The 26972-nt window shown below is 45.2% G+C and overlaps 1 protein-coding gene across 1 annotated transcript in view; it reads right to left on the bottom strand.

Annotated features, from left to right (window-relative positions):
• The window catches only part of LOC106612132 (ankyrin repeat and KH domain-containing protein 1), a 60692-nt gene extending 33926 nt beyond the window's left edge, over positions 1-26766 (bottom strand). The window contains exons 1-3 of the mRNA XM_045724992.1: positions 26296-26766; positions 13698-13851; positions 959-1115 (exon numbers count right to left, since the gene is read on the bottom strand). Coding sequence (XP_045580948.1) covers positions 959-1115; positions 13698-13851; positions 26296-26571 — 587 coding nt within the window. The 5' untranslated portion in view covers positions 26572-26766. The remainder of the gene's footprint in view (positions 1-958; positions 1116-13697; positions 13852-26295) is intronic.
• Between the last annotated feature and the right edge of the window lie 206 nt (positions 26767-26972).

Genomic DNA, 26972 nt, shown 5'->3' with positions numbered 1-26972 from the left:
CAAAACCGACATAGAAAAAGCCAGACTACGGTTTGCAACTGCACATGGGGACAAAGATAGTACTTTTTGGAGAAATGTCCTCTGGTCCGATGAAACAAAAATAGAACTGTTTGACCATAATAACCATCGTTATGTTTGGAGGAAAAAAGGGGAGGCGTGCAAGCCGAAGAACACCATCCCAACTGTGAACCACGGGGGTGGCAGCATCATGTTGTGGGGGTGCTTTGCTGCAGGAGGGACTGGTGCACTTCACAAAATAGATGACATCGTGAGGGAGGAAAATTATGTGGATATATTGAAGCAACATCTCAAGACATCAGTCAGGAAGTTAAAGCAAATGGGTCTTCCAAATGGACAATGACCCCAAGCATACTTCCAAAGTTATGGCAAAATGGCTTAAGGACAACAAAGTCAAGGTATTGGAGTGGCCATGACAAAGCCCTGACCTCAACCCTATAGAACATTTGTGGGCAGAACTGAAAAAGCATGTGCGAGCAAGGAGGCCTACAAATCTGACTCAGTTACACCACCTCTGTCAGGAGGAATGGGCCAAAATTCACCCAATTTATTATGGGAAACTTGTGGAAGGCTACCCGAAACGTTTGACCCAAGTTAAACAATTTAAAGGCAATGCTACCAAATACTATTGGAGTGTATGTAAACTTCTGACCCACTGGGAATGTGATGAAAGAAATAAAAGCTGAAATAAATCACTCTACTATTATTCTGACATTTCACATTCTTAAAATAAAGTGGTGATCCTAACTGACCTAAGACATGGAATTTTCACTAGGATTAAATATCAGGAATTGTGAAAAACAGTTTAAAAGTATTTGGCTAAGATGTATGTAAACTTCTGACTTCAACTGTACTTGTCGGCCTGGCCAGCGTTGAGTGTGTTCTCTTCTCATGTATTGATAGATGTATTGATGATAGATGGACTGGGGTAGATACATACTTGTCGGCCTGGCCAGCGTTGAGTGTGTTCTCTGCTCTCATGCGCGTCAGGGCGGCAGCCGCCTCGTCCAGGGCACAGCTCACTGACGACGTCAGTCTCCGCAGCACCTCGGGATCTGCAAACGCTTTACCATCCGCAGTTGACAGTTTACCAATGCCTTCCGGATTAAAGGTCATCACAGGAAACACAGGCATGGGGGCAAAACCACACCAAAGAAGCCAGGCAGGCGATCGTAGAGGCAAGTCCAGCCACAGCCAATCCAATCCAATGTTAGTAGCGGCATTCATAACAAAAAATACAAAAAAACACAAGCATGGGTTAGATCCAAATCAGGAAAACAGATTTGACAAGCTTAACAGTCTTGGGTATATACACTGAGTGTACAAACCATGACACATAGTGCTCTGTCCATGAAATAGACTGAACAGGTGAAAGCTATGATCCCTTATTGATGTCACTTGTTAAATCCCCTTCAAAATCAGTGTAGATGAACGGGAGTAGACACGTTAAAGAAGGTTTGTTTAAGCCTTGACACATTTGAGACATCGATTTGTGTGTGTGTGTGTGTGTGTGTGTGTGTGTGCCAAGAACTGCAACGCTGCTGGATGTTCACGCTCAAGAATGGTCCACCACCCAAAGGACATCCAGCCAACTTGACAACTTTGGGAAGCACTGGAGTCGACATGGGTCAGCATCCCTGTGGAACGCTTTTGACACCTTGTGGAGTCCATGCCCCGACGAATTGAGGCTGTTCTGAGGGCAAAAGGTGTTCCTAATATTTTGTACACTCTGTGTATGTCTATATGTTAAAACGTCTTGGTCTAGAGGCATTTTCACATGAAGTAATGTGAAAGTATTTCCACCTTTCCCCCTGAGAAGCTAGGTGAAAATGTAGACATACGTCCTCCACCGACTGACCCAGTCCTCACAGATCTAACCCCAAGTGCCTGGGGGCTACACTAGAGTTGCTATGGGTTAGGGTGCTACCTAAAGGGCTGAGGGGTGGCTCGTGTCTTGGGGGGGTGGCTCGTGTCTAGGGGCTCGTGTCTAGGGGGGTGGCTAGTGTCTAGGGGGGTGGCTAGTGTCTAGGGGGGTGGCTAGTGTCTAGGGGGGTGGCTAGTGTCTAGGGGTGCCTAGTGTCTAGGGGTGGCTAGGGGGCTGGCTAGTGTCTAGGGGTGGCTAGGGGGCTGGCTAGTGTCTAGGGGTGGCTAGGGGGCTGGCTAGTGTCTAGGGGTGGCTAGGGGGCTGGCTAGTGTCTAGGGGTGGCTAGTGTCTAGGAGGATGGCTAGTGTTTAGTGGGGTGGCTAGTGTCTAGGGGGGTAGGGGGTGGCTAGGGGGGGTAGGGAGCGTCTAGTGTCTAGGGGGCTAGCTAGTGACTAGGGGGCAGGGGCTAACGAGGGGCCAGAAGGGTAGGGGCTAGCTAGGGGCCAGAAGGGTAGGGGCTAGCTAGGGGCCAGAAGGGTAGGGGCTAGCTAGGGGCCAGAAGGGTAGGGGCTAGCTAGGGGCCAGAAGGGTAGGGGCTAGCTAGGGGCCAGAAGGGTAGGGGCTAGCTAGGGGCCAGAAGGGTAGGGGCTAGCTAGGGGCCAGAAGGGTAGGGGCTAGCTAGGGGCCAGAAGGGTAGGGGCGAGGGGCTTGGGGGCCTAGGCTAGCAGGGCTCTGTCTTGTGAATTATAGATGAGACCTAGACTGGTGGACTAGCACTGTGTGTAGAAAGTGTTGGACAGACAGGCACAGCAGGGTGAAAAGCAGGAATGTCATACACGAGTGTGTGTGAGTGGGAGAGAGGGAGGGAAGAGAAAGCCAGCAGAAGAGAGGGAGAGGACCGAGATGCAGGGGAGGGAGGAGAGCGAAAGAGAGAAGCAGGCAGGAGGAAAAAATCAGACTGTTTGTTCCGTTAACATACTGAAGGACCTCTTTCACAAGGAGCAAGACACACTTTCCATCCAGGGAGGCCAGCCAAGCCAAAATACTGTGTGCGTGTCCATTGACATGAGACAAGGGAGAAAGTGAGAGTAAGCTAGCAAGAGAAAGAGCTCAAGACAGCAGCCATACAGTACGGCACCATCTTTGCACTAGAAAAGTTTAGAGGTGGGTGGGTCCTGCCAGTCAGTGTTTATATCACCACTACCCTGCCTGTGTGAGTCAGTCTAAACTTAGCCGACACCTGGCTGTCAGAAGGATTTTACAATGTTGCCCCAGGCGGGCAGGCAGGGCAAGTAGTGGAGGGCTGAGGTCTGGGTGGTTGATCGTTGTATTGTCCTGTCTAAACAACATGACCACGGATTTTGACAACAAGCAGCATTGTGCGGCTGTTTTTACTGATCTGGCCAAAGCCTTTGATTCTGTTAACCACTACATCCTGATCAACACAGTCAACGACCTAGGGTTCTGAGGATTGTCTAGCTTAGTTTGGAAACTATTTCTCTGGCCGTGTACAATCCGAGGGGCCTGCTTTCTAACCCACTGGCTGTATCTACGGGAGTTCCACAAGGATAGATTCTTGGGCCGATCCTATTCTCGGTGTATATTAAGAATGTTGCGCATGCTTCTGGTGACCCTCATCCACCTTTATGACACTATCCTGTACACAACTGGCCCCGCCCTGAACACCGTGCAACCACCCTACAACATACCTTTAACATCCAACACACCTTCTCTGACCTTACCAAAACCCAAAAAATTAAATGCATGCTCTTCAACCAGAACTTACCTCAACCTGCCTACTCTCCTAACATTCTCAACCTCATTCCATACACACATCACCCACCTATAGTCTAAATTTACATCCAGAATTGGTTTCCTAATCCGCAACAGAACATCCTTCACCCACTCTGCCAAGCACACCCTTGTAAAAATGATCATACTGTCAATCCTGGACTATGACAATGTAGTTTACAGGCTTGCCTCCAAAACCTCCCTCAAACAACTTGTAATTTACCACACTGCCATCCGCTTTGTTACCAGTGCCCTCTTAAACACTTGTCACTGTGACCTTTACACCCTGGTCAACTGGCCCTCGTTACATTCACAACACCAGATCCACTGGTACCAATTTATTTACAAGTCCCTCATTGGCAAGTCCCCCCTCTACCTCAACATCTCCACTACCAATAGCAACCTGCTCATTCCAAGCCCAGCACTTCCTGTGGCCATCAATCATTCCAGTTTTCCGCCGCCAACGACTGGAACGAGCTGCATAAGACCTTCAAGCCACCACACTCCTTTAAAAACATTACCTGATCTGCTGACTGATCAATATGCCTGCTGATCATTCAGTCTACCGTGTTGCCAATTTTGCCTCGTGTTATTGTGGTATTTCTGCACTAACCCAGTGTGAATGTTTCTCATTAGGGCGGCAGCTTCCCTTGCGGTTAAATCATTGGGCTAGTAACAAAAAGGTCGCTGGTTCGAATACCCCAGCATTCAAGGTGAAAAATCTGTCGATATGTCCTTTAGTAATTATTAACCCCAATTTGCTCCAAGGGCGCCGTACTACTATGGCTGACCCTGTAAACCACCACGTACGACTACGGCTGACCCTGTAAACCACCACGTACTACTACGGCTGACCCTGTAAACCACCACGTACGACTACGGCTGACCCTGTAAACCACCACGTACTACTACGGCTGACCCTGTAAACCACCACGTACTACTACGGCTGACCCTGTAAACCACCACGTACGACTACGGCTGACCCTGTAAACCACCACGTACGACTACGGCTGACCCTGTAAACCACCACGCACGACTCACGGCTGACCCTGTAAACCACCACGCATCGACTCACGGCTGACCCTGTAAACCACCACGCATCGACTCACGGCTGACCCTGTAAACCACCACGTACTACTACGGCTGACCCTGTAAACCACCACGTACGACTACGGCTGACCCTGTAAACCACCACGTACGACTATGGCTGACCCTGTAAACCACCACGTACTACTATGGCTGACCCTGTAAACCACCACGATCGACTATGGCTGACCCTGTAAACCACCACGTACTACTATGGCTGACCCTGTAAACCACCACGTACGACTATGGCTGACCCTGTAAACCACCACGTACGACTATGGCTGACCCTGTAAACCACCACGAACGACTATGGCTGACCCTGTAAACCACCACGTACTACTATGGCTGACCCTGTAAACCACCACGTACGACTATGGCTGACCCTGTAAACCACCACGTACTACTATGGCTGACCCTGTAAACCACCACGTACGACTATGGCTGACCCTGTAAACCACCACGTACGACTATGGCTGACCCTGTAAACCACCACGAACGACTATGGCTGACCCTGTAAACCACCACGTCACTGTACCTATCTGGTGTATGACAAAACATAGTATTCTAGAAATAAATGGGGTGAATGTGTCAAAATGGTGTTAAACCAAAATAAAAAAAATGATTTTTATGCGTTCCACATGTAGAGGAATAATATGCAAATTGACCCATAACTCCACCTAAAGAACAACAACATAGATGACCACAAGCAAGCAGTAAAATTAGATTTAAACAACAGATAAAAAAAACACATTATGGAACAGCGGGGACTGTGAAGAAACACAAATATTGGCACAGACACACGCATGCACACACACGATAACATACGCACTATACATACACATGGATTTAGTACTGTAGATATGTGGAAGTGGTGGAGTAGGGGCCTGGGGGCACACAGTGTGTTGTGAAATCTGTGAAAGTATTGTAATGTTTTTAAAATGTTATAAATTGCCTTAACTTTGCTGGACCCCAGGAAGAGTAGCTGCTGCTTTGGCAGCTAATGGGGATCCGTAATAAACACCAGGAAGAGTTTTTTTAAGTATGTGGACACCTGCTCGTCGAACATCTCATTCCAAAATCATGGGCATCAATATAGAGTTGGTCCTCCCTTTGCTGCTATAACAACCTTGACTGGGAAGGCTTTCCACTAGATGTTGGAACATTGCTGCGGGGACTTACTTCCATTCAGCCAGAAAAGCATTAGTGAGGTCAGCCACTGATGTTGGGTGATTAGGCCTGGCTCGCAGTCAGCATTCCAATTCATCCCAAGGGTATTCAATGGGGTTGAGGTCAGGGCTCTGTGCAGGCCAGTCAAATTCTTCCACACCGATCTCAAACCATTTCTTGTATGCTGTAGCATTAAGATTTCCTTTCACTGGAACAAGGGGCCCAAACCATAAAAAACAGCCCCAGACCATTATTCCTCCTCCTCCAAACTTTACAGTTGGCGCTATGCATCAGGGCAGGTAGCGTTCTCCTGGCATCCGCCAAATCCAGATTCGTTCGTCAGACAGCCAGATGGTGAAGTGTGATTATCCACTCCAAGAAAATGCTTCCACTACTCCAAAGTCAGCAGAGCAGGTTGAGAGCTTCAAGTTCCTTGGAGTCCACATCACCAACAAACTAACATGGTCCAAGCACACCAGGACAGTCGTGAAGAGGGCACGACAAAATCTATTTTCCCTCAGGAGACTGAAAAGATTTGGCACGGGTCCTCAGATCCTCAAAAGGTTCTACAGCTGCACCATCAAGAACATCCTGATTGGTTGCATCACTGCCTGGTATGGCAACTGCTCGGCCTCCAACCACAAGGCACTACAGAGGGTAGTGCGAACAGCCCAGTACGTCACTGGGGCAAAGCTTCCTGCCATCCAGGACCTCTATACCAGGGGGTGTGGAGGAAGGCCCTAAAAATGGTCAAAAACTCCAGCCACCCTAGTCATAGACTGTTCTTTCTGCTACCGCACGGCAAGCGGTACCGGAGCTCCAAGTCTAGGTCCAAGAGGCTTCTAAACAGCTTCTAACCCCAAGCCATAAGACTCCTGAACATCTAATCAAATGGCTACCCAGACTAATTGCATTGCCCCCCCCCTCCCTCTTTTACACTGCTGCTACTCTCTGTTGTTATCATCTATGTATTGTCACTTTAATAACTCTACCTACATGTACATACTACCTCAACTAACCGGTGCCCCCGCACATTGACTCTGTACCGGTACCCCCCTGTATATCGTCTCGCTATTGTTATTTTACTGCTACTCTTTAATTACTTGTTACTTTCTCTTATTCTTGTCCTTATTTTTTGAAACTGCATTGTTGGTCAAGGGCTCGTAAGTAAGCATTTCACTGTAAAGTCTACACCTGTTGTATTGATCTTAGGCTTGTGTGCGGCTGCTCGGCCAAAGAAACCCATTTCATGAAGCTCCAGACGAACAGTTCTTGTGCTGACGTTGCTTCCAGAGGCAGTTTGGAACTCGGTAGTGAGTGTTGCAACCGAGGACAGACAATTTTTACGCGCTTCAGCACTTGGCGGTCCCATTCTGTGAGCTTGTGTGGCCTACCACTTCACGTTCTTGCTCCTAGAAGTTTTCACTTCACAATAACAGCACTTAGTCGACCGGGGCAGCTCTAGCAGGGCAGAATTTTGACAAACTGACTTGTTGGAAAGTTGGCATCCTATGACGGTGCCACATTGAAAGTCACTGAGCTCTTAAGGCTATTCTACTGCCAATGTTCGTCTATGGAGATTGCGTAGCTGTGTGATCTATTTTATACACCTGTCAGCAACGGGTATGGTTGATACCCGAATCCTCTAATTTGAAGGCATGTCCACGTCTGTCTGTCTGTGTAATATATATATATATATATATATATATATATATATATAACAGCATGTTGTGGGGGTGCTTTGCTGCAGGAGGGACTGGTGCACTTCACAAAATAGATGGCATCATGAGAATGGAAAATGATGTGGATATATTGAAGCAATATCTCAAGACATCAGTCAGGAAGTTAAAGCTTAGTCGCAAATGGGTCTTCCAAATGGACAATGACCCTAAGCATACTTCCAAAGTTGTGAGAAAATCGCTTAAGGACAACAAAGTCAAGGTATTGGAATGGCCATCACAAAGCCCTGACCGCAATCCCATAGAAAATTTGTGGGCAGAACAGAAAAAGCGTGTGCGAGCAAGGAGGCCTACAAACCTGACTCAGTTACACCAGCTCTGTCAGGAGGAATGGGCCAAAATTCACCCAACTTATTGTGGGAAGCTTGTGGAAGGCTACACGAAACGTTTGACCCAAGTTAAACAATTTAAAAGGCAATGCTACCAAATTCTAATTGAGTGTATAAACTTCTGAGCCACTGGGAATGTGGTGAAGGCGGAGGTGTTGCTAACATTTACGATAGCAAATTTCAATTTACAAAAAAAAAAAAAAATAATGACGTTTTCGTCTTTTGAGCTTCTAGTCATGAAATCTATGCAGCCTACTCACTCACTTTTTATAGCTACTGTTTATAGGCCTCCTGGGCCATATGCAGTGTTCCTCACTGAGTTCCCTGAATTCCTATCGGATCTTGTAGTCATAGCAGATAATATTCTAATTTTTGGTGACTTTAACATTCACATGGAAAAGTCCACAGACCCACTCCAAAAGGCTTTCGGAGCCATCATCGACTCAGTGGGTTTTGTCCAACATGTCTCTGGACCTACTCACTGCCACAGTCATACTCTGGACCTAGTTTTGTCCCATGGAATAAATGTTGTGGATCTAAATGTTTTTCCTCATAATCCTGGACTATCGGACCACCATTTTATTACGTTTGCAATCGCAACAAATAATCTGCTCAGACCCCAACCAAGGAGCATTAAAAGTCGTGCTATAAATTCTCAGACAACCCAAAGATTCCTTGATGCCCTTCCAGACTGCCTCTGCCTACCCAAGGACGTCAGAGGACAAAAATCAGTTAACCACCTAACCGAGGAACTCAATTTAACCTTGCGCAATACCCTAGATGCAGTTGCACCCCTAAAAACTAAAAACATCTGTCATAAGAAACTAGCTCCCTGGTATACAGAAAATACACGAGCTCTGAAGCAAGCTTCCAGAAAATTGGAACGGAAATGGCGCCACACCAAACTGGAAGTCTTCCGACTAGCTTGGAAAGACAGTACCGTGCAGTATCGAAGAGCCCTTACTGCTGCTCGATCATCCTATTTTTCCAACTTAATTGAGGAAAATAAGAACAATCCGAAATTTCTTTTTGATACTGTCGCAAAGCTAACTAAAAAGCAGCATTCGCAAATGGAGGATGGCTTTCACTTCAGCAGTAATACATTTATGAACTTCTTTGAGGAAAAGATCATGATCATTAGAAAGCAAATTACAGACTCCTCTTTAAATCTGGGTATTCCTCCAAAGCTCCATTGTCCTGAGTCTGCACAACTCTGCCAGGACCTAGGATCAAGGGAGATACTAAAGTGTTTTAGTACTATATCTCTTGACGCAATGATGAAAATAATCATGGCCTCCAAACCCTCAAGCTGCATACTGGACCCTATTCCAACTAAACTACTGAAAGAGCTGCTTCCTGTGCTTGGCCCTCCTATGTTGAACATAATAAACGGCTCTCTATCCACCGGATGTGTACCAAGCTCACTAAAAGTGGCAGTAATAAAGCCTCTCTTGAAAAAGCCGAATCTTGATCCAGAAATTATAAAAAACTATCGGCCTATATCGAATCTTCCATTCCTCTCAAAAATTTTTGAAAAAGCTGTTGCACAGCAACTCACTGCCTTCCTGAAGACAAACAATGTATACGAAACGCTTCAGTCTGGTTTTAGACCCCATCATAGCACTGAGACTGCACTTGTGAAGGTGGTAAATGACCTTTTAATGACGTCAGACCGAGGCTCTGCATCTGTCCTCGTGCTCCTAGATCTTAGTGCCGCTTTTGATACCATCGATCACCACATTCTTTTGGAGAGATTGGAAACCCAAATTGGTCTACATGGACAAGTTCTCGCCTGGTTTAGATCTTATCTGTCGGAAAGATATCAGTTTGTCTCTGTGAATGGTTTGTCCTCTGACAAATCAATTGTAAATTTCGGTGTTCCTCAAGGTTCCGTTTTAGGACCACTATTGTTTTCACTATATATTTTACCTCTTGGGGATGTCATTCGAAAACATAATGTTAAATTTCACTGCTATGCGGACGACACACAGCTGTACATTTCAATGAAACATGGTGAAGCCCCAAAATTGCCCTCGCTAGAAGCCTGTGTTTCAGACATAAAGAAGTGGATGGCTGCAAACTTTCTACTTTTAAACTCGGACAAAACAGAGATGCTTGTTCTAGGTCCCAAGAAACAAAGAGATCTTCTGTTGAATCTGACAATTAATCTGGATGGTTGTACAGTCGTCTCAAATAAAACTGTGAAGGACCTCAGCGTTACTCTGGACCCTGATCTCTCTTTTGAAGAACATATCAAGACTGTTTCAAGGACAGCTTTTTTCCATCTACGTAACATTGCAAAAATCAGAAATTTTCTGTCCAAAAAAACACAGAAAAATTAATCCATGCTTTTGTTACTTCTAGGCTGGACTACTGCAATGCTCTACTTTCCGGCTACCCGGATAAAGCACTAAATAAACTTCAGTTAGTGCTAAATACGGCTGCTAGAATCCTGACTAGAACCCAAAAATTTGATCATATTACTCCAGTGCTAGCCTCCCTACACTGGCTTCCTGTTAAGGCAAGGGCTGATTTCAAGGTTTTACTGCTAACCTACAAAGCATTACATGGGCTTGCTCCTACCTATCTTTCCGATTTGGTCCTGCCGTACATACCTACACGTACGCTACGGTCACAAGACGCAGGCCTCCTAATTGTCCCTAGAATTTCTAAGCAAACGGCTGGAGGTAGGGCTTTCTCCTATAGAGCTCAATTTTTATGGAATGGTCTGCCTACCAATGTGAGAGACGCAGACTCAGTCTCAACCTTTAAGTCTTTACTGAAGACTTATCTCTTCAGTAGGTCCTATGATTAAGTATAGTCTGGCCCAGGAGTGTGAAGGTGAACGGAAAGGCTGGAGCAACGAACCGCCCTTGCTGTCTCTGCCTTGCCGGTTCCCCTCTTTCCACTGGGATTCTCTGCCTCTAACCCTTTTACAGGGGCTGAGTCACTGGCCTACTGGTGTTCTTCCATGCCGTCCATGGGAGGGGTGCGTCACTTGAGTGGGTTGAGTCACTGACGTGGTCTTCCTGTCTGGGTTGGCGCCCCCCCCTTGGGTTGTGCCATGGCGGAGATCGTTGTGGGCTATACTCGGCCTTGTCTTAGGACGGTAAGTTGGTGGTTGGAGACATCCCTCTAGTGGTGTGGGGGCTGTGCTTTGGCAAAGTGGGTGGGGTTATATCCTGCCTGTTTGGCCCTGTCCGGGGTATCATCGGATGGGGCCACAGTGTCTTCTGATCCCTCCTGTCTCAGCCTCCAGTATTTATGCTGCAGTAGTTTATGTGTCGGGGGGCTAGGGTCAGTCTGTTACATCTGGAGTATTTCTCTTGTCTTTTCCAGTGTCCTGTGTGAATTTAAATATGCTCTCTCTAATTCTCTCTTTCTCTCTTTCTGTCTTTCTCTCGGAGGACCTGAGCCCTAGGACCATGCCTCAGGACTACCTGGTATGATGGCTCCTTGCTGTCCCCAGTCCACCTGGCCGTGCTGCTGCTCCAGTTTCAACTGTTCTGCCTGCGGCTATGGAACCCTGACCTGTTCACCGGACGTGCTTGTTGCACCCTCGACAACTACTATGATTATTATTATTTGACCATGCTGGTCATTTATGAACATTTTAACATTTTGACCATGTTCTGTTATAATATCCACCCTGCACAGCCAGAAGAGGACTGGCCACCCCTCATAGCCTGGTTCCTCTCTAGGTTTCTTCCTAGGTTTTTGGCCTTTCTAGGGAGTTTTTCCTAGGGAGTTTTTCCTAGCCACCGTGCTTCTTTCACATGCTTTGCTTGCTGTTTGGGGTTTTAGGCTGGGTTTCTGTACAGCACTTTGAGAATATCAGCTGATGTACGAAGGGCTATATAAAAATACATTTGATTTGATTTTGAAATAAATAAAAGCTGAAATAAATCACTAGTATTATTCTGACATTTCACATTCTTAAAATAAAGTGGTGATCCTAACTGACCTGAGACTGTAAACGTTGTATATTTTATGCATTTGTACCTTCTCTCTGTATATAGTGTGTTCACTTTGTGGTATTGTGTGTTGTCCTGTTCTTTGCTGTAATGTTATGCATTTCGGCCAGGTTGTCATTCTAAATGAGAATTGGTTCTCAATTGACTTGATGGAATAAATCATTAATGCAGCACAGAAACTGCAGCCTATTCCCTATATAGTGAACTACTTTTTAAATCAGGAACCATAGACCTGTGGGATAGGGAATAGGGTGCCATTTTGGACATGGCCTGTGTCTCAGAGAGAGAGAAGAGAAAACTACATTGACATTTTCCTGTACCGTAAATTCCGGACTATAAGCCGCAACTTTTTTCCCAGGCTTTTAACCTCGCGGCTTAAACAATGACGCGGCTAATATATGGATTTTTCCCGCTTTAAATTTTTTTTCTCTAAAAAAAACACATTCTGTGACGTGCTAAGTTTTTTGGCGGCATGAAGCTTTCATTAGACCAATGAAATTGCCGAACGGGTTAAGGTCAAACAACTTTTTTGTTTACTGTTTAGATTAAATCGAGCGCTCTCAAACTTCCCATCATTCTGATTACAGTAGTCATTTTGTCACCCTCATCATGGCAAAGACACGGAGAAATGCATATGATGCAGCTTTCAAGTTGAAGGCGATTGATCTGGCTGTTGGAAAAGGAAATAGAGCTGCTGCACGGGAGCTTGGTCTTAATGAGTCGATGATAAGACGTTGGAAACCGCAGCGTGAGGAATTGACAAAAAGACAACTAAAGCTTACTGCTATTTTTTTATTTTTTGTTACAAGCCTGTTTGGTTAAAGCCTATTTTTTTTGGTTACAAGCCGTGTTTCGTTAAAGCCTGTGTAAAGTTCATTTGTTTCAATGTACCGGGAGGCACCTGCGGCTTATAGACATGTGCGGCTTATTTATGTTCAAAGTAATATTTTTTTTTAATTCAGTGGGTGCGGCTTATATTCAGGTGCGCTTAATAGTCCGGAAATTACGGTAATTTGCATTTTGTGTCGTGTTGATATTTAACAAAAAGCTTTTTAAGATAATTGAATACTGTTACCTACTGTAAAACCTAGACACACCCTGGTCCATATAACACACACGTTTACCCATAAGCACCTGCTCTACCACTACACTACAACAGTCAAGAGCCAGACACATGTAGGCTACGCACATGCGAGCACACACTAACACAGACATCCACATGTTGACATTAGAAACATGGACCTCTCTCTTTCTGGCTTTTCTCCTGTTTGAAACGCCTCCTGCCTTCGTCCTTCCCCTGAAGTAATCAGTGATCTAACGTGGTCGGATGGTGGGTGACAGCTATGCTGTGTTAGATGCAGATAACCACACATTCACTTCAATGGATCAAACAGAACTGTGACAGTCTGCAAGGCAAGGTGTCAGGTTTGTGGGAAGTACTAGAGGGGGCGAGCTGGGATCTGGTAGGGTGGAATGGGGTTGCTGGAGGGGTCCTTTCATGTCAAGTAGGGTTAGATAGAATTGGTTTGGATGGGGTACTAGGCCTAAATCTTAAGGTGAAGTGAGTTTGAATTGACTTTGGGACAGGGCTGAATAGTGGGATTGGGCCCAGTTGGGTTCTGAACAACATGGGTCAGGGTTAGGGCCCAGAGTCGTACTTCCAGCCTCTAGCAGGGCCTTGAGGCGGGGCCTAGGTCTCTGCGTCTAGGTCAGGGTTTAGAGGTCGTACCTGCAGCTTCTAGCAGGGCCTCGAGGCGGGCCTGTGTCTCTGGGTCGACGGTGCGGAGGTCCACCCCGTCTGTGGCGCTGGACAAAAGCAACTCCGAGGCCGTCTTCATGATTGGGTTCTCCAAGTCCTCCTGGTCCAAGATAAATGACTCCACCTGGGGTAAGGAGAAGGGGGAGAGAGACAAGTGTAAGCAAAGCACAACATATAAAGCACATAACAGCAGACAGGGACAACTCACTCTTGATGTTGCATCTTGATCTGCAACCGACCCCAAAAATGTCTAATATTATATTGCTTAAAAATCTGTATCCATAGTTGTTGATGAACAGAGTTAAATAAGACCTAAGACTGGAGTCTAATGTAAACTAGCACAGCTCTTCAGGTTGACTGGTGTCCTCCGCAAACCCAGACTTATTTGCATGACTGGATATATTTATGACCACATTGTGACATTTTGGTCTTCGGCAAGGTTTTTTATATGTTATTATTTTCGGCTGTTCATGTACACAAAACATCTTCTCAAGGCAAGCTGACGTCGGTAGCCGAAGTATACGCCCCTTCGTCGGAAATTGGTCAACAGTAGGGATTCTTCAATTAAGCGTTTGTTGTCATTCAACGAGAGACTAATCATTTTCATGCACATTTTTTCACTTGTTAGATGTAAAATTGAGCAAGTAAGACTGCCTTGGCATAAACGATTTCCTGAGTTCTTACATTAATTCTGACTATTTTGAGGAAGTGTATACTGGCTACGACATCTCGAGATGGACAAACAGGACTATTGCAGCCTTTTCTGGTTTTTCAAGCGAAGGTCTTTTAAAGGGAGTATGCGAGCACACTCATTCGGTTAGCTGCCAACCGAAACCAAGCATGCAGAAGACTTTTAGCCAAGCTTCAAGTTTTTCCTGAATGCGTGACCTGACCAGGAAAAGGTCATGTTTATTACGCGACCAACCAGACTATATTTTGGCCCACCAAGCCCAGAGGTTTGGGGCCCACCACAGACTATATTTTGGCCCACCAAGCTAGAGGACGACTGATTAATATTGGCATGGCCGATTACATTGCAATCCACGAGGAGACTGCGTGGCAGGCTGACCACCTGTTATGCGAGTGCAGCATCAAAAGAACCTTGTGGCTGCAAGGCGCCAAGGTAAGTTGCTAGCTAGCATTAAACTTATCTTATAAAAAACTATTAATCCTAACAAAATCACTAGTTAACTACACATGGTTGATGATATTAATAGGTTAACTAACTGGCTTGTCCTGCGTTGCATATAATTCATGCAGTGCCTGTTAATTTATCATTGAATCACAGCCTACTTCAACTTCGCCAAACGGGTGATGATTTAACAAAAGCGCATTCACAAAAAAGCACAATCGTTGCACAAATGTACCTAACCATAAACATCAATGCCTTTCTTAAAATCAAAACACAAGTAAATATTTTTTTAAACCTGCATATTTAGTTAAAAGAAATTGATGTTAGCAGGCAATATCAAGTAGGGAAATTGTGTCACTTCTCTTGCGTTCAGTGCAAGCAGTCAGGGTATATGCAGCAGTTTGGGCCGCCTGGCTCGTTGCGAACTGTGTGAAGACCATTTCTTTCTAAAAAAAGACCGTAATTAATTTGCCAGAATTGTACATAATTATGACATAACATTGAATGATGTGCAATGTAACAGCAATATTTAGACTTTGGGTTGCCACCTGTTCGATAAAATATGGAACTTATTTCACTGAAATAAACGTTTTGTTTTTGAAATGATAGGTCATTAATATGGTCAAATCCAGAAACTAAGGCTTGTATTTGTGTGTTTATTATAATTAAGTCTATGATTTGATAGAGCAGTCTGACTGAGTGGTGGTAGGCAGCAGCAGGCTCGTAAGCATTCATTTAAACAGCACTTTCCTCCATTTGCCAGCAGCTTTCCGCAATACTTGAAGCGCAGCGTTGTTTATGACTTCAAGCCTATCAACTCCTGAGATTAGGCTGGCAATACTATAGTGCCTACAAGAACATCCAATAGTCAAAGGTATATATAATACAAATGGTAGAGAGAGAAATAGTCAACGCGCCATAATTCCTATAAAAGCTACAACATAAAACTTCTTAACTGGGAATATTGAAGACTCATGTTAAAAGGAACCACCAGCTTTCATATGTTCTCATGTTCTGAGCAAGGAACTTAAATGTTAGCTTTCTTACATGGCACATAATGCACATTTACTTTCTTCTCCAACACTCCGTTTTTGCATTATTTAAACCAAATTGAACAGGTTTCATTATTTATTTGAGACTAAATTGATTTTATTTTTGTATTAAAAAAGTGTTCATTGTTCATTCAGTATTGTTGCAATTGTCATTATTACACACACATACATATATATACACACACACACACACATACATATAATATATATATATATATATATATATACACACATTACATTTACATTACATTTAAGTCATTTAGCAGACGCTCTTATCCAGAGCGACTTACAAATTGGTGCATTCACCTTATGATATCCAGTGGAACAACCACTTTACAATAGTGCATCTAAATCTTTTAAGGGGGGGGTTAGAAGGATTACTTTATCCTATCCTAGGTATTCCTTAAAGAGGTGGGGTTTCAGGTGTCTCCGGAAGGTGGTGATTGACTCCGCTGTCCTGGCGTTGTGAGGGAGCTTGTTCCACCATAGGGGTGCCAGAGCAGCAACAGTTTTGACTGGGCTGAGCGGGAACTGTGCTTCCTCAGAGGTAGGGGGGCCAGCAGGCCAGAGGTGGATGAACGCAGCGCCCTTGTTTGGGTGTAGGGCCTGATCAGAGCCTGAAGGTATGGAGGTGCCGTTCCCTTCACAGCTCCGTAGGCAATCACCATGGTCTTGTAGCGGATGCGAGCTTCAACTGGAAGCCAGTGGAGAGAGCGGAGGAGCGGGGTGACGTGAGAGAACTTGGGAAGGTTGAACACCAGACGGGCTGCGGCGTTCTGGATGAGTTGTAGGGGTTTAATGGCACAGGCAGGGAGCCCAGCCAACAGCGAGTTGCAGTAATCCAGACGGGAGATGACAAGTGCCTGGATTAGGACCTGCGCCGCTTCCTGTGTGAGGCAGGGTCGTACTCTGCGAATGTTGTAGAGCATGAACCTACAGGATCGGGTCACCGCCTTGATGTTAGTGGAGAACGACAGGGTGTTGTCCAGGATCACACCAAGGTTCTTAGCACTCTGGGAGGAGGACACAAGGGAGTTGTCAACCGTGATGGCGAGATCATGGAACGGGCAGTCCTTCCCCGGGAGGAAGAGCAGCTCCGTCTTGCCGAGGTTCAGCTTGAGGTGGTGATCCGTCATCCACATTGATATGTCTGACAGACATGCAGAGATGCGATTCGCCGCCTGGTTATCAGAAGGGGAAAAGGAGAAGATTAATTGTGTGTCGTCTGCATAGCAATGATAGGAGAGACCATGTGAGGATATGACAGAGCCAAGTGACTTGGTGTATAGCGAGAATAGGAGAGGGCCTAGAACAGAGCCCTGGGGGACACCAGTGGTGAGAGCATATATATACACACACACACACACATATATATACACATATACATATATACATACACATATATTTTTTTTATATATATTTTTATTGTCCGATTAATCGGTATCGGCTTTTTGTTGGTCCTCCAATAAAATCGGTACCCTGCTCGAGACCTATTAAATAGGCTCTGACTTTTTACAGGTCAACCAACTACGGGACCGCTGTAAGGGTTAGCATGAACCGCGGGACCGCTGTAAGGGTTAGCATGAACCGCGGGACCGCTGTAAGGGTTAGCATGAACCGCGGGACCGCTGTAAGGCAGGCAGGGACAGGGAAAAAACCTCCCTCTGTCATTTCTCAAGGAGTTCCTGTCCTATATGTAGGCCTCTGGCCTGTGTTAGTTTTTCTACTTGTTGACCTAGATATTCTGTACACACTGAGGTGTCTCTTCAGGTCTGATGTGAAATCCATCCCTCCAACTGCCTGACACGTTCAAATTGGCACAGAGGCCTTATTACAGACACGGTCTGGGCATTGAGGAAGACTCCGTCAAGCCAAGGCTTCAGATACACTGCATTCGGAAAGTATTCAGACCCTTTGACCTTTCCACATTTTGTTACAGCCGTATTCTAAAGTGGATTACATTTTAAAAAATCCTCAATCTACACACAACACCCCATAACAACAATGCGAAAACATTTTTTGCAAATTTATTAACATTTTTAAAAAACAGGTAACTTATTTAGCATTCAGACCCTTTGCTATGAGCCTCAAAATTGAGCTCAGGTGCATCCTGTTTCCATTGATCATCCTTGAGATGTTTCTACAACTTGATTGGAGTCCACCTGTGGTAAATTCAATTGATTGGACATGATTTGATAAGGCACACATCTGTCTATATAAAGGTCCCACAGTTGACAGAGCATGTCCGATCAAAAACCAAGCCATGAGGTCGTAGGAATTGTCCGTAGAGCTCCGAGACAGAATTGTGTCAAGGCACATATCTGGGGATGGGTAGCAACAAATGTCTGCAGCATTGAAGGTCCCCAAGAACACAGTGGCCTCCATTCTTAAATAGAAGAAATTTGGAACCACCAAGACTCTTCCTAGAGCAAATTGAGCAATCGGAGGAGAAGGGCCTTGGTCAGGGTGGTGACAAAGAACCCCATGGTCACTCTGACAGAGCTCCAGAGTTCCTCTGTGGAAATGGGAGAACTTTCCAAAAGGGCAACCATCTCTGTAACACTCCACCAGCACACAGGACCTCAGACTGGGGCGAAGGTTCACCTTCCAACAGGACAACGATCCTAAGCACACAGCCAAAACAATGCAGGAGTGGCTTCGGGACCAGACTGAATGTCCTTGAGTGGCCCAGCCAGAGGCCGGACTTTAAAACCCGATCAAACATCTCTGGAGAGACCTGAAAATAGTTGACATTGCAAATTAATACAAATAGAAGAATTATGCTATAGTTTTATTTTGAAGGCTAACCGCAAAGTCCATTATTGTGGCTAATCAATATTGCTGCTAGCTTCACATAGATAGGTCCGGCCATCATTAATCAAATAACTGTCTTATAAATTAGGGTTAATTAAATCACAGCTAAACAGATGTTTTTGGGGAAGAACAGTCATATTCAGGTTCTGATTGGTCAACAAGCTTATTTGACACGTCAAATAGTGTTATTTGACACGCAAAGACCCAAACGGCATTCCATAGTATGAGAAATCCTGGTTGAGAATGAAACTGAACAAATGAACACCGAAACCGCACAGCAAGTAAATGAAAGAAATAGGTTTTGATGACGTTTTACTGGTAATGGGGTGGCTGGTAGCCTAGTGGTTAGAGCGTCGGGCCAGTAACCGAAAGGTTGCTAGATCGAATTCCCGAGCTGACAAGGTAAAAATCTGTCATTCTGCCCCTAAACAAGGACGAATGTGTTCTTAATTGACTTGCCTAGTTAAATAAAAGTTAAATAAAAAATATTAAATTATGGGAATATACGTAAATGCCAACAAAATAACTTTTTGGTCAGAGTGGTGTGTTTAACCTTTAACTAGGCAAGTCAGTTAAGAACAAATTCTTATTTACAATGACGACCTACCCCGGCCAAACCCGGACGATACTGGGCCAATTGTGTGCTGCCCTATGGGACTGCCAATCAGGGCTGGAAGTGATACAGCCTGGTTTCGAACCAGGGACTGTAGTGACGCCTCTTGGAGTCCATGCATGTGTGTAAACTATTTAACTGTACTAGAATGCCTAAAAGGCCACTAAAAAATGTTTTATATCGATTACCGGTATTGTTTTTTTTGGCAAGGAAAACATCAGATATCGGTCAAAAATGTCATTTCGGTGCATCACTACTGAAAATGTATGCATTCACTGTGCTGGGAGTTGCTTTAGATCAAAGATGGACAACTCCAGTCCTCAGGGGCCTGATTGGTGTCACACTTTCCCCCCAGCCCCAGCTAAATGTATGTAGTTCTGTCCTTGAGCTGTTCTTCTCTATTGATGTTCTGTATTATGTCATTCTGTATTATGTTTCATGTTTTGTGTGGACCTCAGGAAGAGTAGCTGCTGCTTTTGCAACAGCTAATGGGGATCCTAATAAAATACCAAACATACCTGACTCCAATAACCATGATCTTCAGTTTAGAATGCAGTTAGTTTAATCAGCAGTGTTTGCTAGAGTTGGAGGAAAAGTGACACCACTCCAGAGTATGTGAGCAGAATGTAGAGGAGTGCCCAATTTGACTGGAGCTCGGGGCATGTTCCCCCAAGGCTGGAGGGTCGGCCTTCTAGCCCGTTCAAATTTCGCTCCAGTAGCGCTCACTTCACAAGCTGAGGGCATACCCGGCCCAGCATGCATTTGCAGGCTACTTGCGTGCTGCTTTAGCCCCTTGCTTTAGCTACTGTCATGGAGTTTGCTAAACACTTCATCAAGAAGCTGATAAAACACAGAGGTGCAAAATCAAGGTGACTTACAAAGAGGAGGACCAAGAGAGGGAGTGTCTACAAATAAAGAATCATTGTGGAATCTGAAAAGACACGTATCCCAAAAGCATGGTGGTGTACTACATGCAGATGCTAACAGAAAGGAACGAGGTGGGTAGCTAGCTAAATGTCATTGTAGCCAAGTATTTATAGACCAAAAATCAGATCTCTTAAACGTTCTGGTCATTTTCGTCCTATTATCTATACAATAGACTATCATTGATTTTGGACCAAAAGGCCTGACATATTAGTTCTTCCAAGGAGCTTTCCGTTTTGATAGAGTTACCTTACCTAAAAACCTTTAGGCCTACCTAAAGAAACCTTATACAAAAACATTTTGTTCCAGGAACGGTAAAAGACTAATAATAATAATAATAAGAATGCATTAACAGAAATTACCATAAACAAACATTGTAGATGAGAAATAAGTATTTATGGTAAATGTACTACTGGTGATATATGTAAATGAGAAATTGATAGACACAAACAATCAAATGCAAACAATTCATATAATTGTTTCATAACTTAATTGATGTGAACACATTGACGGGAGAGCACACATTCTGAGAGAGACGTGCATTGTGCATATTAGCCACACTCCCCTTCATGGACTGTGCCATCCCTCGTCCTCCGCAATGGACTAGTTAATGAGATGGGCGTGAATGAGACAGGTGTAAAAATATTATATATATATATATAAGGCCTTTATATTTTCCGTCAACTACTTGTATCAGCTGTCGCTGCACGTTCTAGTTCTTCAGGACACTGACATTTCTGCTAAATGGCCTCTGCTGTGTGGTGTCCTTGTATGTGCTTGTAGCTCAGTAACACCATGTGGCCTTTATATTTTCCGTCAATTAATTATTTTCCGTCAATATAAAGGCCACATGGTGTTACTGAGCTACAAGCACATACAAGGACACCACACAGCAGAGGCCATTTAGCAGAAATGTCAAAGTGTCCTGAAGAACTAGAACGTGCAGCGACAGCTGATACAAGTAGTGACTGACAGCGCAAGCAACACGGTCAAGGCCTTCAACACAACTGGTATTGGGGAGACAAATGACGGACTAAGAGGCGGCGGTGGCGTCAGACACGGAGGCGGCGGCGGCGTCAGACACGGAGGCGGCGGCGGCGTCAGACACGGCGGCGGCGTCAGACACGGAGGCGGCGGCGGCGGCGTCAGACACGGAGGCGGCGGCAGACACGGAGGCGGCGGCAGACACGGAGGCGGCGTCAGACACGGAGGCGGCGGCGGCGTCAGACACGGAGGCGGCGGCGGCGTCAGACACGGAGGCGGCGGCGGCGTCAGACACGGAGGCGGCGGCGGCGTCAGACACGGGGCGGCGGCGTCGAGACACGGAGGCGGCGTCGCAGACACGGAGGCGGCGGCGTCGAGACACGGAGGCGGCGTCGGGCCAGACACGGCGGCGTCGAACACGCAGGCGGCGGCGTCGAGACACGGAGGCGGCGTCAGACACGGAGGCGGCGGCGGCGTCAGACACGGAGGCGGCGGCGGCGTCAGACACGGAGGCGGCGGCGGCGTCAGACACGGAGGCGGCGGACCCATCTAAAGGCCATGAGAAGAAAAGCAGACGAAGATGTTATCACCTTTTGGAAAGACAACTTCGCATCCCTGCCCGGTCTGGCAAGAGTGGCCCAAAGGGTGTTTAGCATCACCAGTGGCTTTGCAAGCACAGAGAGGGTATTCTCCGCTGCTGGCCTGCTCTCCAGGAACTCCCGCATGAGGCTGAAGCCACAAGAGAGTCTGGCCAAACTTGTTTCTAAAAGTGAATTGAAAAGCACGGTTTCATTTTTATTTAATTCTAAGTCAGTCATACATAGCCTATATGCGCAATTTATAGACTATCATGATTTAATACAACAAAATAGTTTAAAAGCTGAGCGCTGAATGTTCCTGCCAGCCAAATAATTGAATTAGCCTTATAATATAGCCTAAATAATTAATTTGTTCCTTTTATAGGCTACTCGTCCGGCTATTTAGTGTTATATGCTGTTCAATGCCAAGCCTATTTGAAACGATGAGCGCTTCTTACCTTTTCATATTGATTATAAAAATACTTATCATTCAAATCAAATGGTTTGGTTTCAATACTTCAAAACCAAATGGTATACACACACGTTGTCATCAAATAGATTAGGTGATGGTTAAATTATGATTTTTTTTTAAATGAATGGAGATAATGTGTAGAGGCTGTTTTTATTTTTGATGTGGATGGGAGAGAAGAGGCTGTTTCTCCAGTCTGGAACCATTGTTTGATGAATGGCTTAGCTCTGTACAGTACAGTGAGTTACCCTGAGCTGAGCGCAAAAGGCCAGCCTAGCTATAGAATATCTAAGATCCAGGGCCTTTATGTAGGAGCCTTGTGACTGATACAGATTCCCATCTCAGCTTTCTACCTCACAACTTCGTCCGCAAACTAACAAGCATTTTTGGTGTACAAACTCCTTAAATGTTTCCCAAATCAATGTTTTCCAGAATGGTGGTTCATATTATGCTGATCCCTTCAAGGGGATTTGCAACCGAAAACTGTCTTTTGACTAGAAACATTAGTTTGTTGCTTTGTGTGTGTAATAACTGAAAAGACTCAAGACTTTGATATGGGTCAAGGAGCAAAACAAGTGTTCCATAATAAACATCTCAAAAACATGCATGGAGTGACATCCGTTCCATATCAACACCACCAGCCGGCATAAGGTTCTCTCGAGTGGGGCCAATCAAGCCAAGCAGGCTCTGAGAAGTTAGTGTAGTGTAAACAGAGAGAGCCATGGTCTTGATTTGAAAACCATATCTATCAGTTCCTAGCTCTGCTAGAAAGGCCGTCTTCACCGTATGCTATGGGGCTGTATGTAGCTGTAAAGAGGTACTCCAGGAGGGTGCGGTATTGGTGCCTGGATCAGTTAACCCATAGCTGAACCTTTAACACAGAACAGCAGCATGGAGGAAACAGCATGCAGCAAATTCAGTACATACAGCACAGGCCCCTGGCACAGCTCCGTGCTGGGACTGCAGCTGCCCAAGGTCAGCGCCGGAGAGAGGGGCTTGTGTCCGTCTGTGTACACAACAACATGCAGACTAACCTGTCCCAGTCCAAAACTAGTGTGCTGTTTACTAGAATTGCTTAGCAAAGATTTGAGGAACGTGACGGGAGTGCAGATAAAATGAGGGAATAGATCCTGTGAATTCAACATTAATGAAGTGTTTAAACTTCAGACAACAGGTAATAAACTGTTTCAAATTCACAAAAAGCTATGAAATAAGACAAACTGGTCACATTCCTTGCACTACAGTATGCAAAGATATGTAATGAAAACAATGTGTCACCTGCAACTGTCAAACAGCATTCAAAATAAAAACAGAGGACTGAGCTAACTTAGTCAATAGTCTGCCTTTAGCTGTATTCCTTTACTGAGATGAGGACCAGTAAGGAAAAGCTACTGGGAGTCCACAGACAGACTCGCAGCAGTCTGTGTGGAGGAATGTAGCTATACACTTGGAATGCAGAAAACAATTACTTTTGGGGGATGTAGTTCCAAGAGGGCTCTCAAAAAACAACAATGGACATCACTCCTGCCCATCAATGAACTACAGTTCCCAGCACTGTGTTGCATCCGGAGAGCTGGAAAGGCCTGGAAAGGCATCTGCTTAATCCTGGAGCTCAGAGTTCAGCTGCAGCCCACAGGAGTGAGCTCTCCACTAGGCTAACATTTCACAACAATACTTCCCTTTCAGCCACATCCTCAAGGCCTTTTAGAAAGGCCACAAAACTTAACACAGGTATCATACATATACTGTACATTCAGCCTCAACTAATTCCCAACAGACAGATGGTAGAGCAAGAAAGATAGCTGCCAGCTCTCGTCTCCCATCTCATTTCCCAAATGAAACACGAGAACTTAAAATCCATTCCAGACTTAATGTTCACTATTTACTTGTGGCTTATGGTTTGGTCAGAAGGTTGTAGCTCAACAGGTAGTGTCTACACCCTGTTAACATGCCAGGCTCCACAGCCTTCATCTATCCAACACCATGACATGGAAAAGTGCTCTCTGCAGGTGCACATGTTACGACAGACAGACTTAAAACAAGACAGAAAAAAATGGCACTGCCTCATGAATAAATAAAACCCTTTGTTGAAATGTATGGGAAACTTATTAGTGGATTGATTTTCCAGTATTATCATGATTTGGCTACCTAGCCCTGAGCCACTGTCAGGTTATAGTCTGGTCTGGCAGTTCCAACATGCGTCACACACAGATGTGACCCTTGCCTGGAAACCCGATTGGATTGAATTATATGTTGGCAGAAATTAATGTTTGAATCAGGAACATTTCCACAAACTCAAATCTGTCAGAATGTTGAATAAAATGATATTTTAACTTACTTTACCAGTCATCTGTGTGGTTGGTCCTTTTGCAGGTAGGAATGAGACATTGTATCCACAGGAAAGTAAAAGGACAACTGTCCAAAGCGCTGCTAGTGTGTTCAGATCTCTGTCACCGGAAGCATGCATACTTGCCGAGCTCGTGTTTACATGGTTCTGCGCATGGTTCAGGTGACAGAAATCAACGCACTTCCGGCACTTTGATAAAGTGATTTAACTATCCTTTTCTGTAGATATATTGTCTGACATTCCTACCATAAAAAGGACCAACAGCGGTAACAACCGGTCTAGAATGTTTAAATATAGATTTGCTGGCTTGTACAGGTCGTGAGAAGATCATTTCCTGATCCAAACACTCATTTTTGCCTGACATAGAATTCAATGCATTTCAACATTGGGTTCCCAGGCAAACATGATCCTAGACTGTGTTCCTATAATGGAAGTCCATAGACTGTCACATGATGCCATGCCATGCAAGCCTAATTACATTTCAACAGTTATAATGACAAGGCAGGCATGGTGCCTTTGTAGCCTGGGTAGGAAGTGGACAGAATAGCCAGACAGGTAGCAATGTGTCAGTCAGACAACAACTTCATCGTTTCATGGCCACCACAAGTCCACAGACAGGTTAGGTTAGGGCTGGGTATGGTGGGGCATGGTATGGCAGGGCAACCACAGGTGTGGCTTTAAAAGTCACACCTTCACTGGACATGGAAGCGGATGTTGATTGGTTGGTGGTGAACAAGCAGAGGGCAAACGTGTCAGGGAACTAATCCACATAAGAAAGATTTTAGAGTTGAACCTGTTTTGTTGTCATCATCATTACAGATGACAGAACAGGAACTCGTGGTTTGTGTGTGACTATGTTGTAGCTCGCGATGTCTGCTCAACTGTCAGGTATCAACCTCAACGGTGGTGCCCTGTAAGCCTACCAACACATGTAAAGTTGGGCACAAGTCAAAAAGGGGACTGCTACAAATTGTTACAACGCAGGACAGTTATATAGAGTTGGCACTGCCTCGTGAGGCTGAGACCATTGTCATCTGATCCCTCTATTCTTTATTTATGACAGCCCGATGATCGACCACTCAACTAGCTAGGACAGGTAGCCAACTAACGTTAGCTGTCTAAAACGTGTGTTGAGGAATTGAAAGACCGTCGGATTTAAATGTGATATAATTTATAAAAGGTGACGTAATTGCACCATTACTTTAGGATTTTAGCTAGTTTTAATATTGGCAAGATTGACAGCCCGTGCTTGTTTTGACACTGTGAATACGTGCTCTCCCACCAGTGTGTACAGTGTCCTAAGTTGAGAATGTGTATCTGCTGCGAGACGATTGCTAACTTAATAGCTAGCATTGACGATGGCATGATCGCTTCCACCCGAACTAGGCCGTGGTCACAGCCTACGCCGCATAAATAAAACATTACATCGGTTATCGTGTAATTATGTTGGTGTCTTGCACTATTCTCCTTATGTCTGACAACCCATGAGCAATTGACTTATCTGGAGACATGTTTGGAGCAAATTCGTAGTTGTTTATAATGTTATTTCGTCAGCCTAGGAGGGGGTGGCTGCCCACAGCTAACTAGCTGGCTCGGCAGTGAGATGAACGTTCGCGCTAGCTAGCTGGCTAACTAGCATATCTAGCTAACGTTACCTCTGAGACCTCGTCTTCGTCGCTGTTGGATCCGGGACCAGAGGAAAGAACTGCAGCCGCAGCCAGTTTGAAATCCAGTCTATCTGTAGGAGGCCCACCGGGCTCGCCAAACAATCGTACTTTCTTTCCGCCCACACCAATCCCTATGCCCCGGAGTCCAACTCCTGGTGTTGCTCCTACCCCCATCCCTACCGCTGGGGTGCGAGGAGTCACCGAGTCGATCTCGTCCTCGAAGGCGTCCGTCAGCATTCTCGTCCCGGCTACTGCATCCTGCATACTTATCTTGACAATACGTATATTAGCGTTGTTATTGTTGACCTTCACTTCCTTCAGGGGTATCGCTTGTGGAATATTCGGGGGTTTTTACTTCAGGGAATCCTGAAACTCTCCCGAAGCGAGGGTTGAGGAGGATCTCTTTCCCCCAGCCATTAGCTAACTTTCTAGCTAACAACCTAACCCATTGCTCAATGTTTCTCAGAAACCCCGCCTCTAAACAAAATACTGAATTCGCCATTGGTTGACGTCGAAAAATTACTGACAATGATTGGTTTACCTTGGTGCTTCTCAAGCAGAAGCACGCGACGTCAGTTAGGTTTACCAATATCACGAGTCTCTGAAAACGAACGTCACAACGTGCAGTGGCTTCACTGGTATTGGTATTGAAAGTAAATTGGTTA

Source organism: Salmo salar, chromosome ssa09, assembly GCF_905237065.1.
Source record: "Salmo salar chromosome ssa09, Ssal_v3.1, whole genome shotgun sequence".
Classification (NCBI taxonomy): domain Eukaryota; kingdom Metazoa; phylum Chordata; class Actinopteri; order Salmoniformes; family Salmonidae; genus Salmo; species Salmo salar.
Note: the sequence above shows the minus strand (reverse complement) of the source record. Positions and strands in the feature narration are given on the sequence as shown.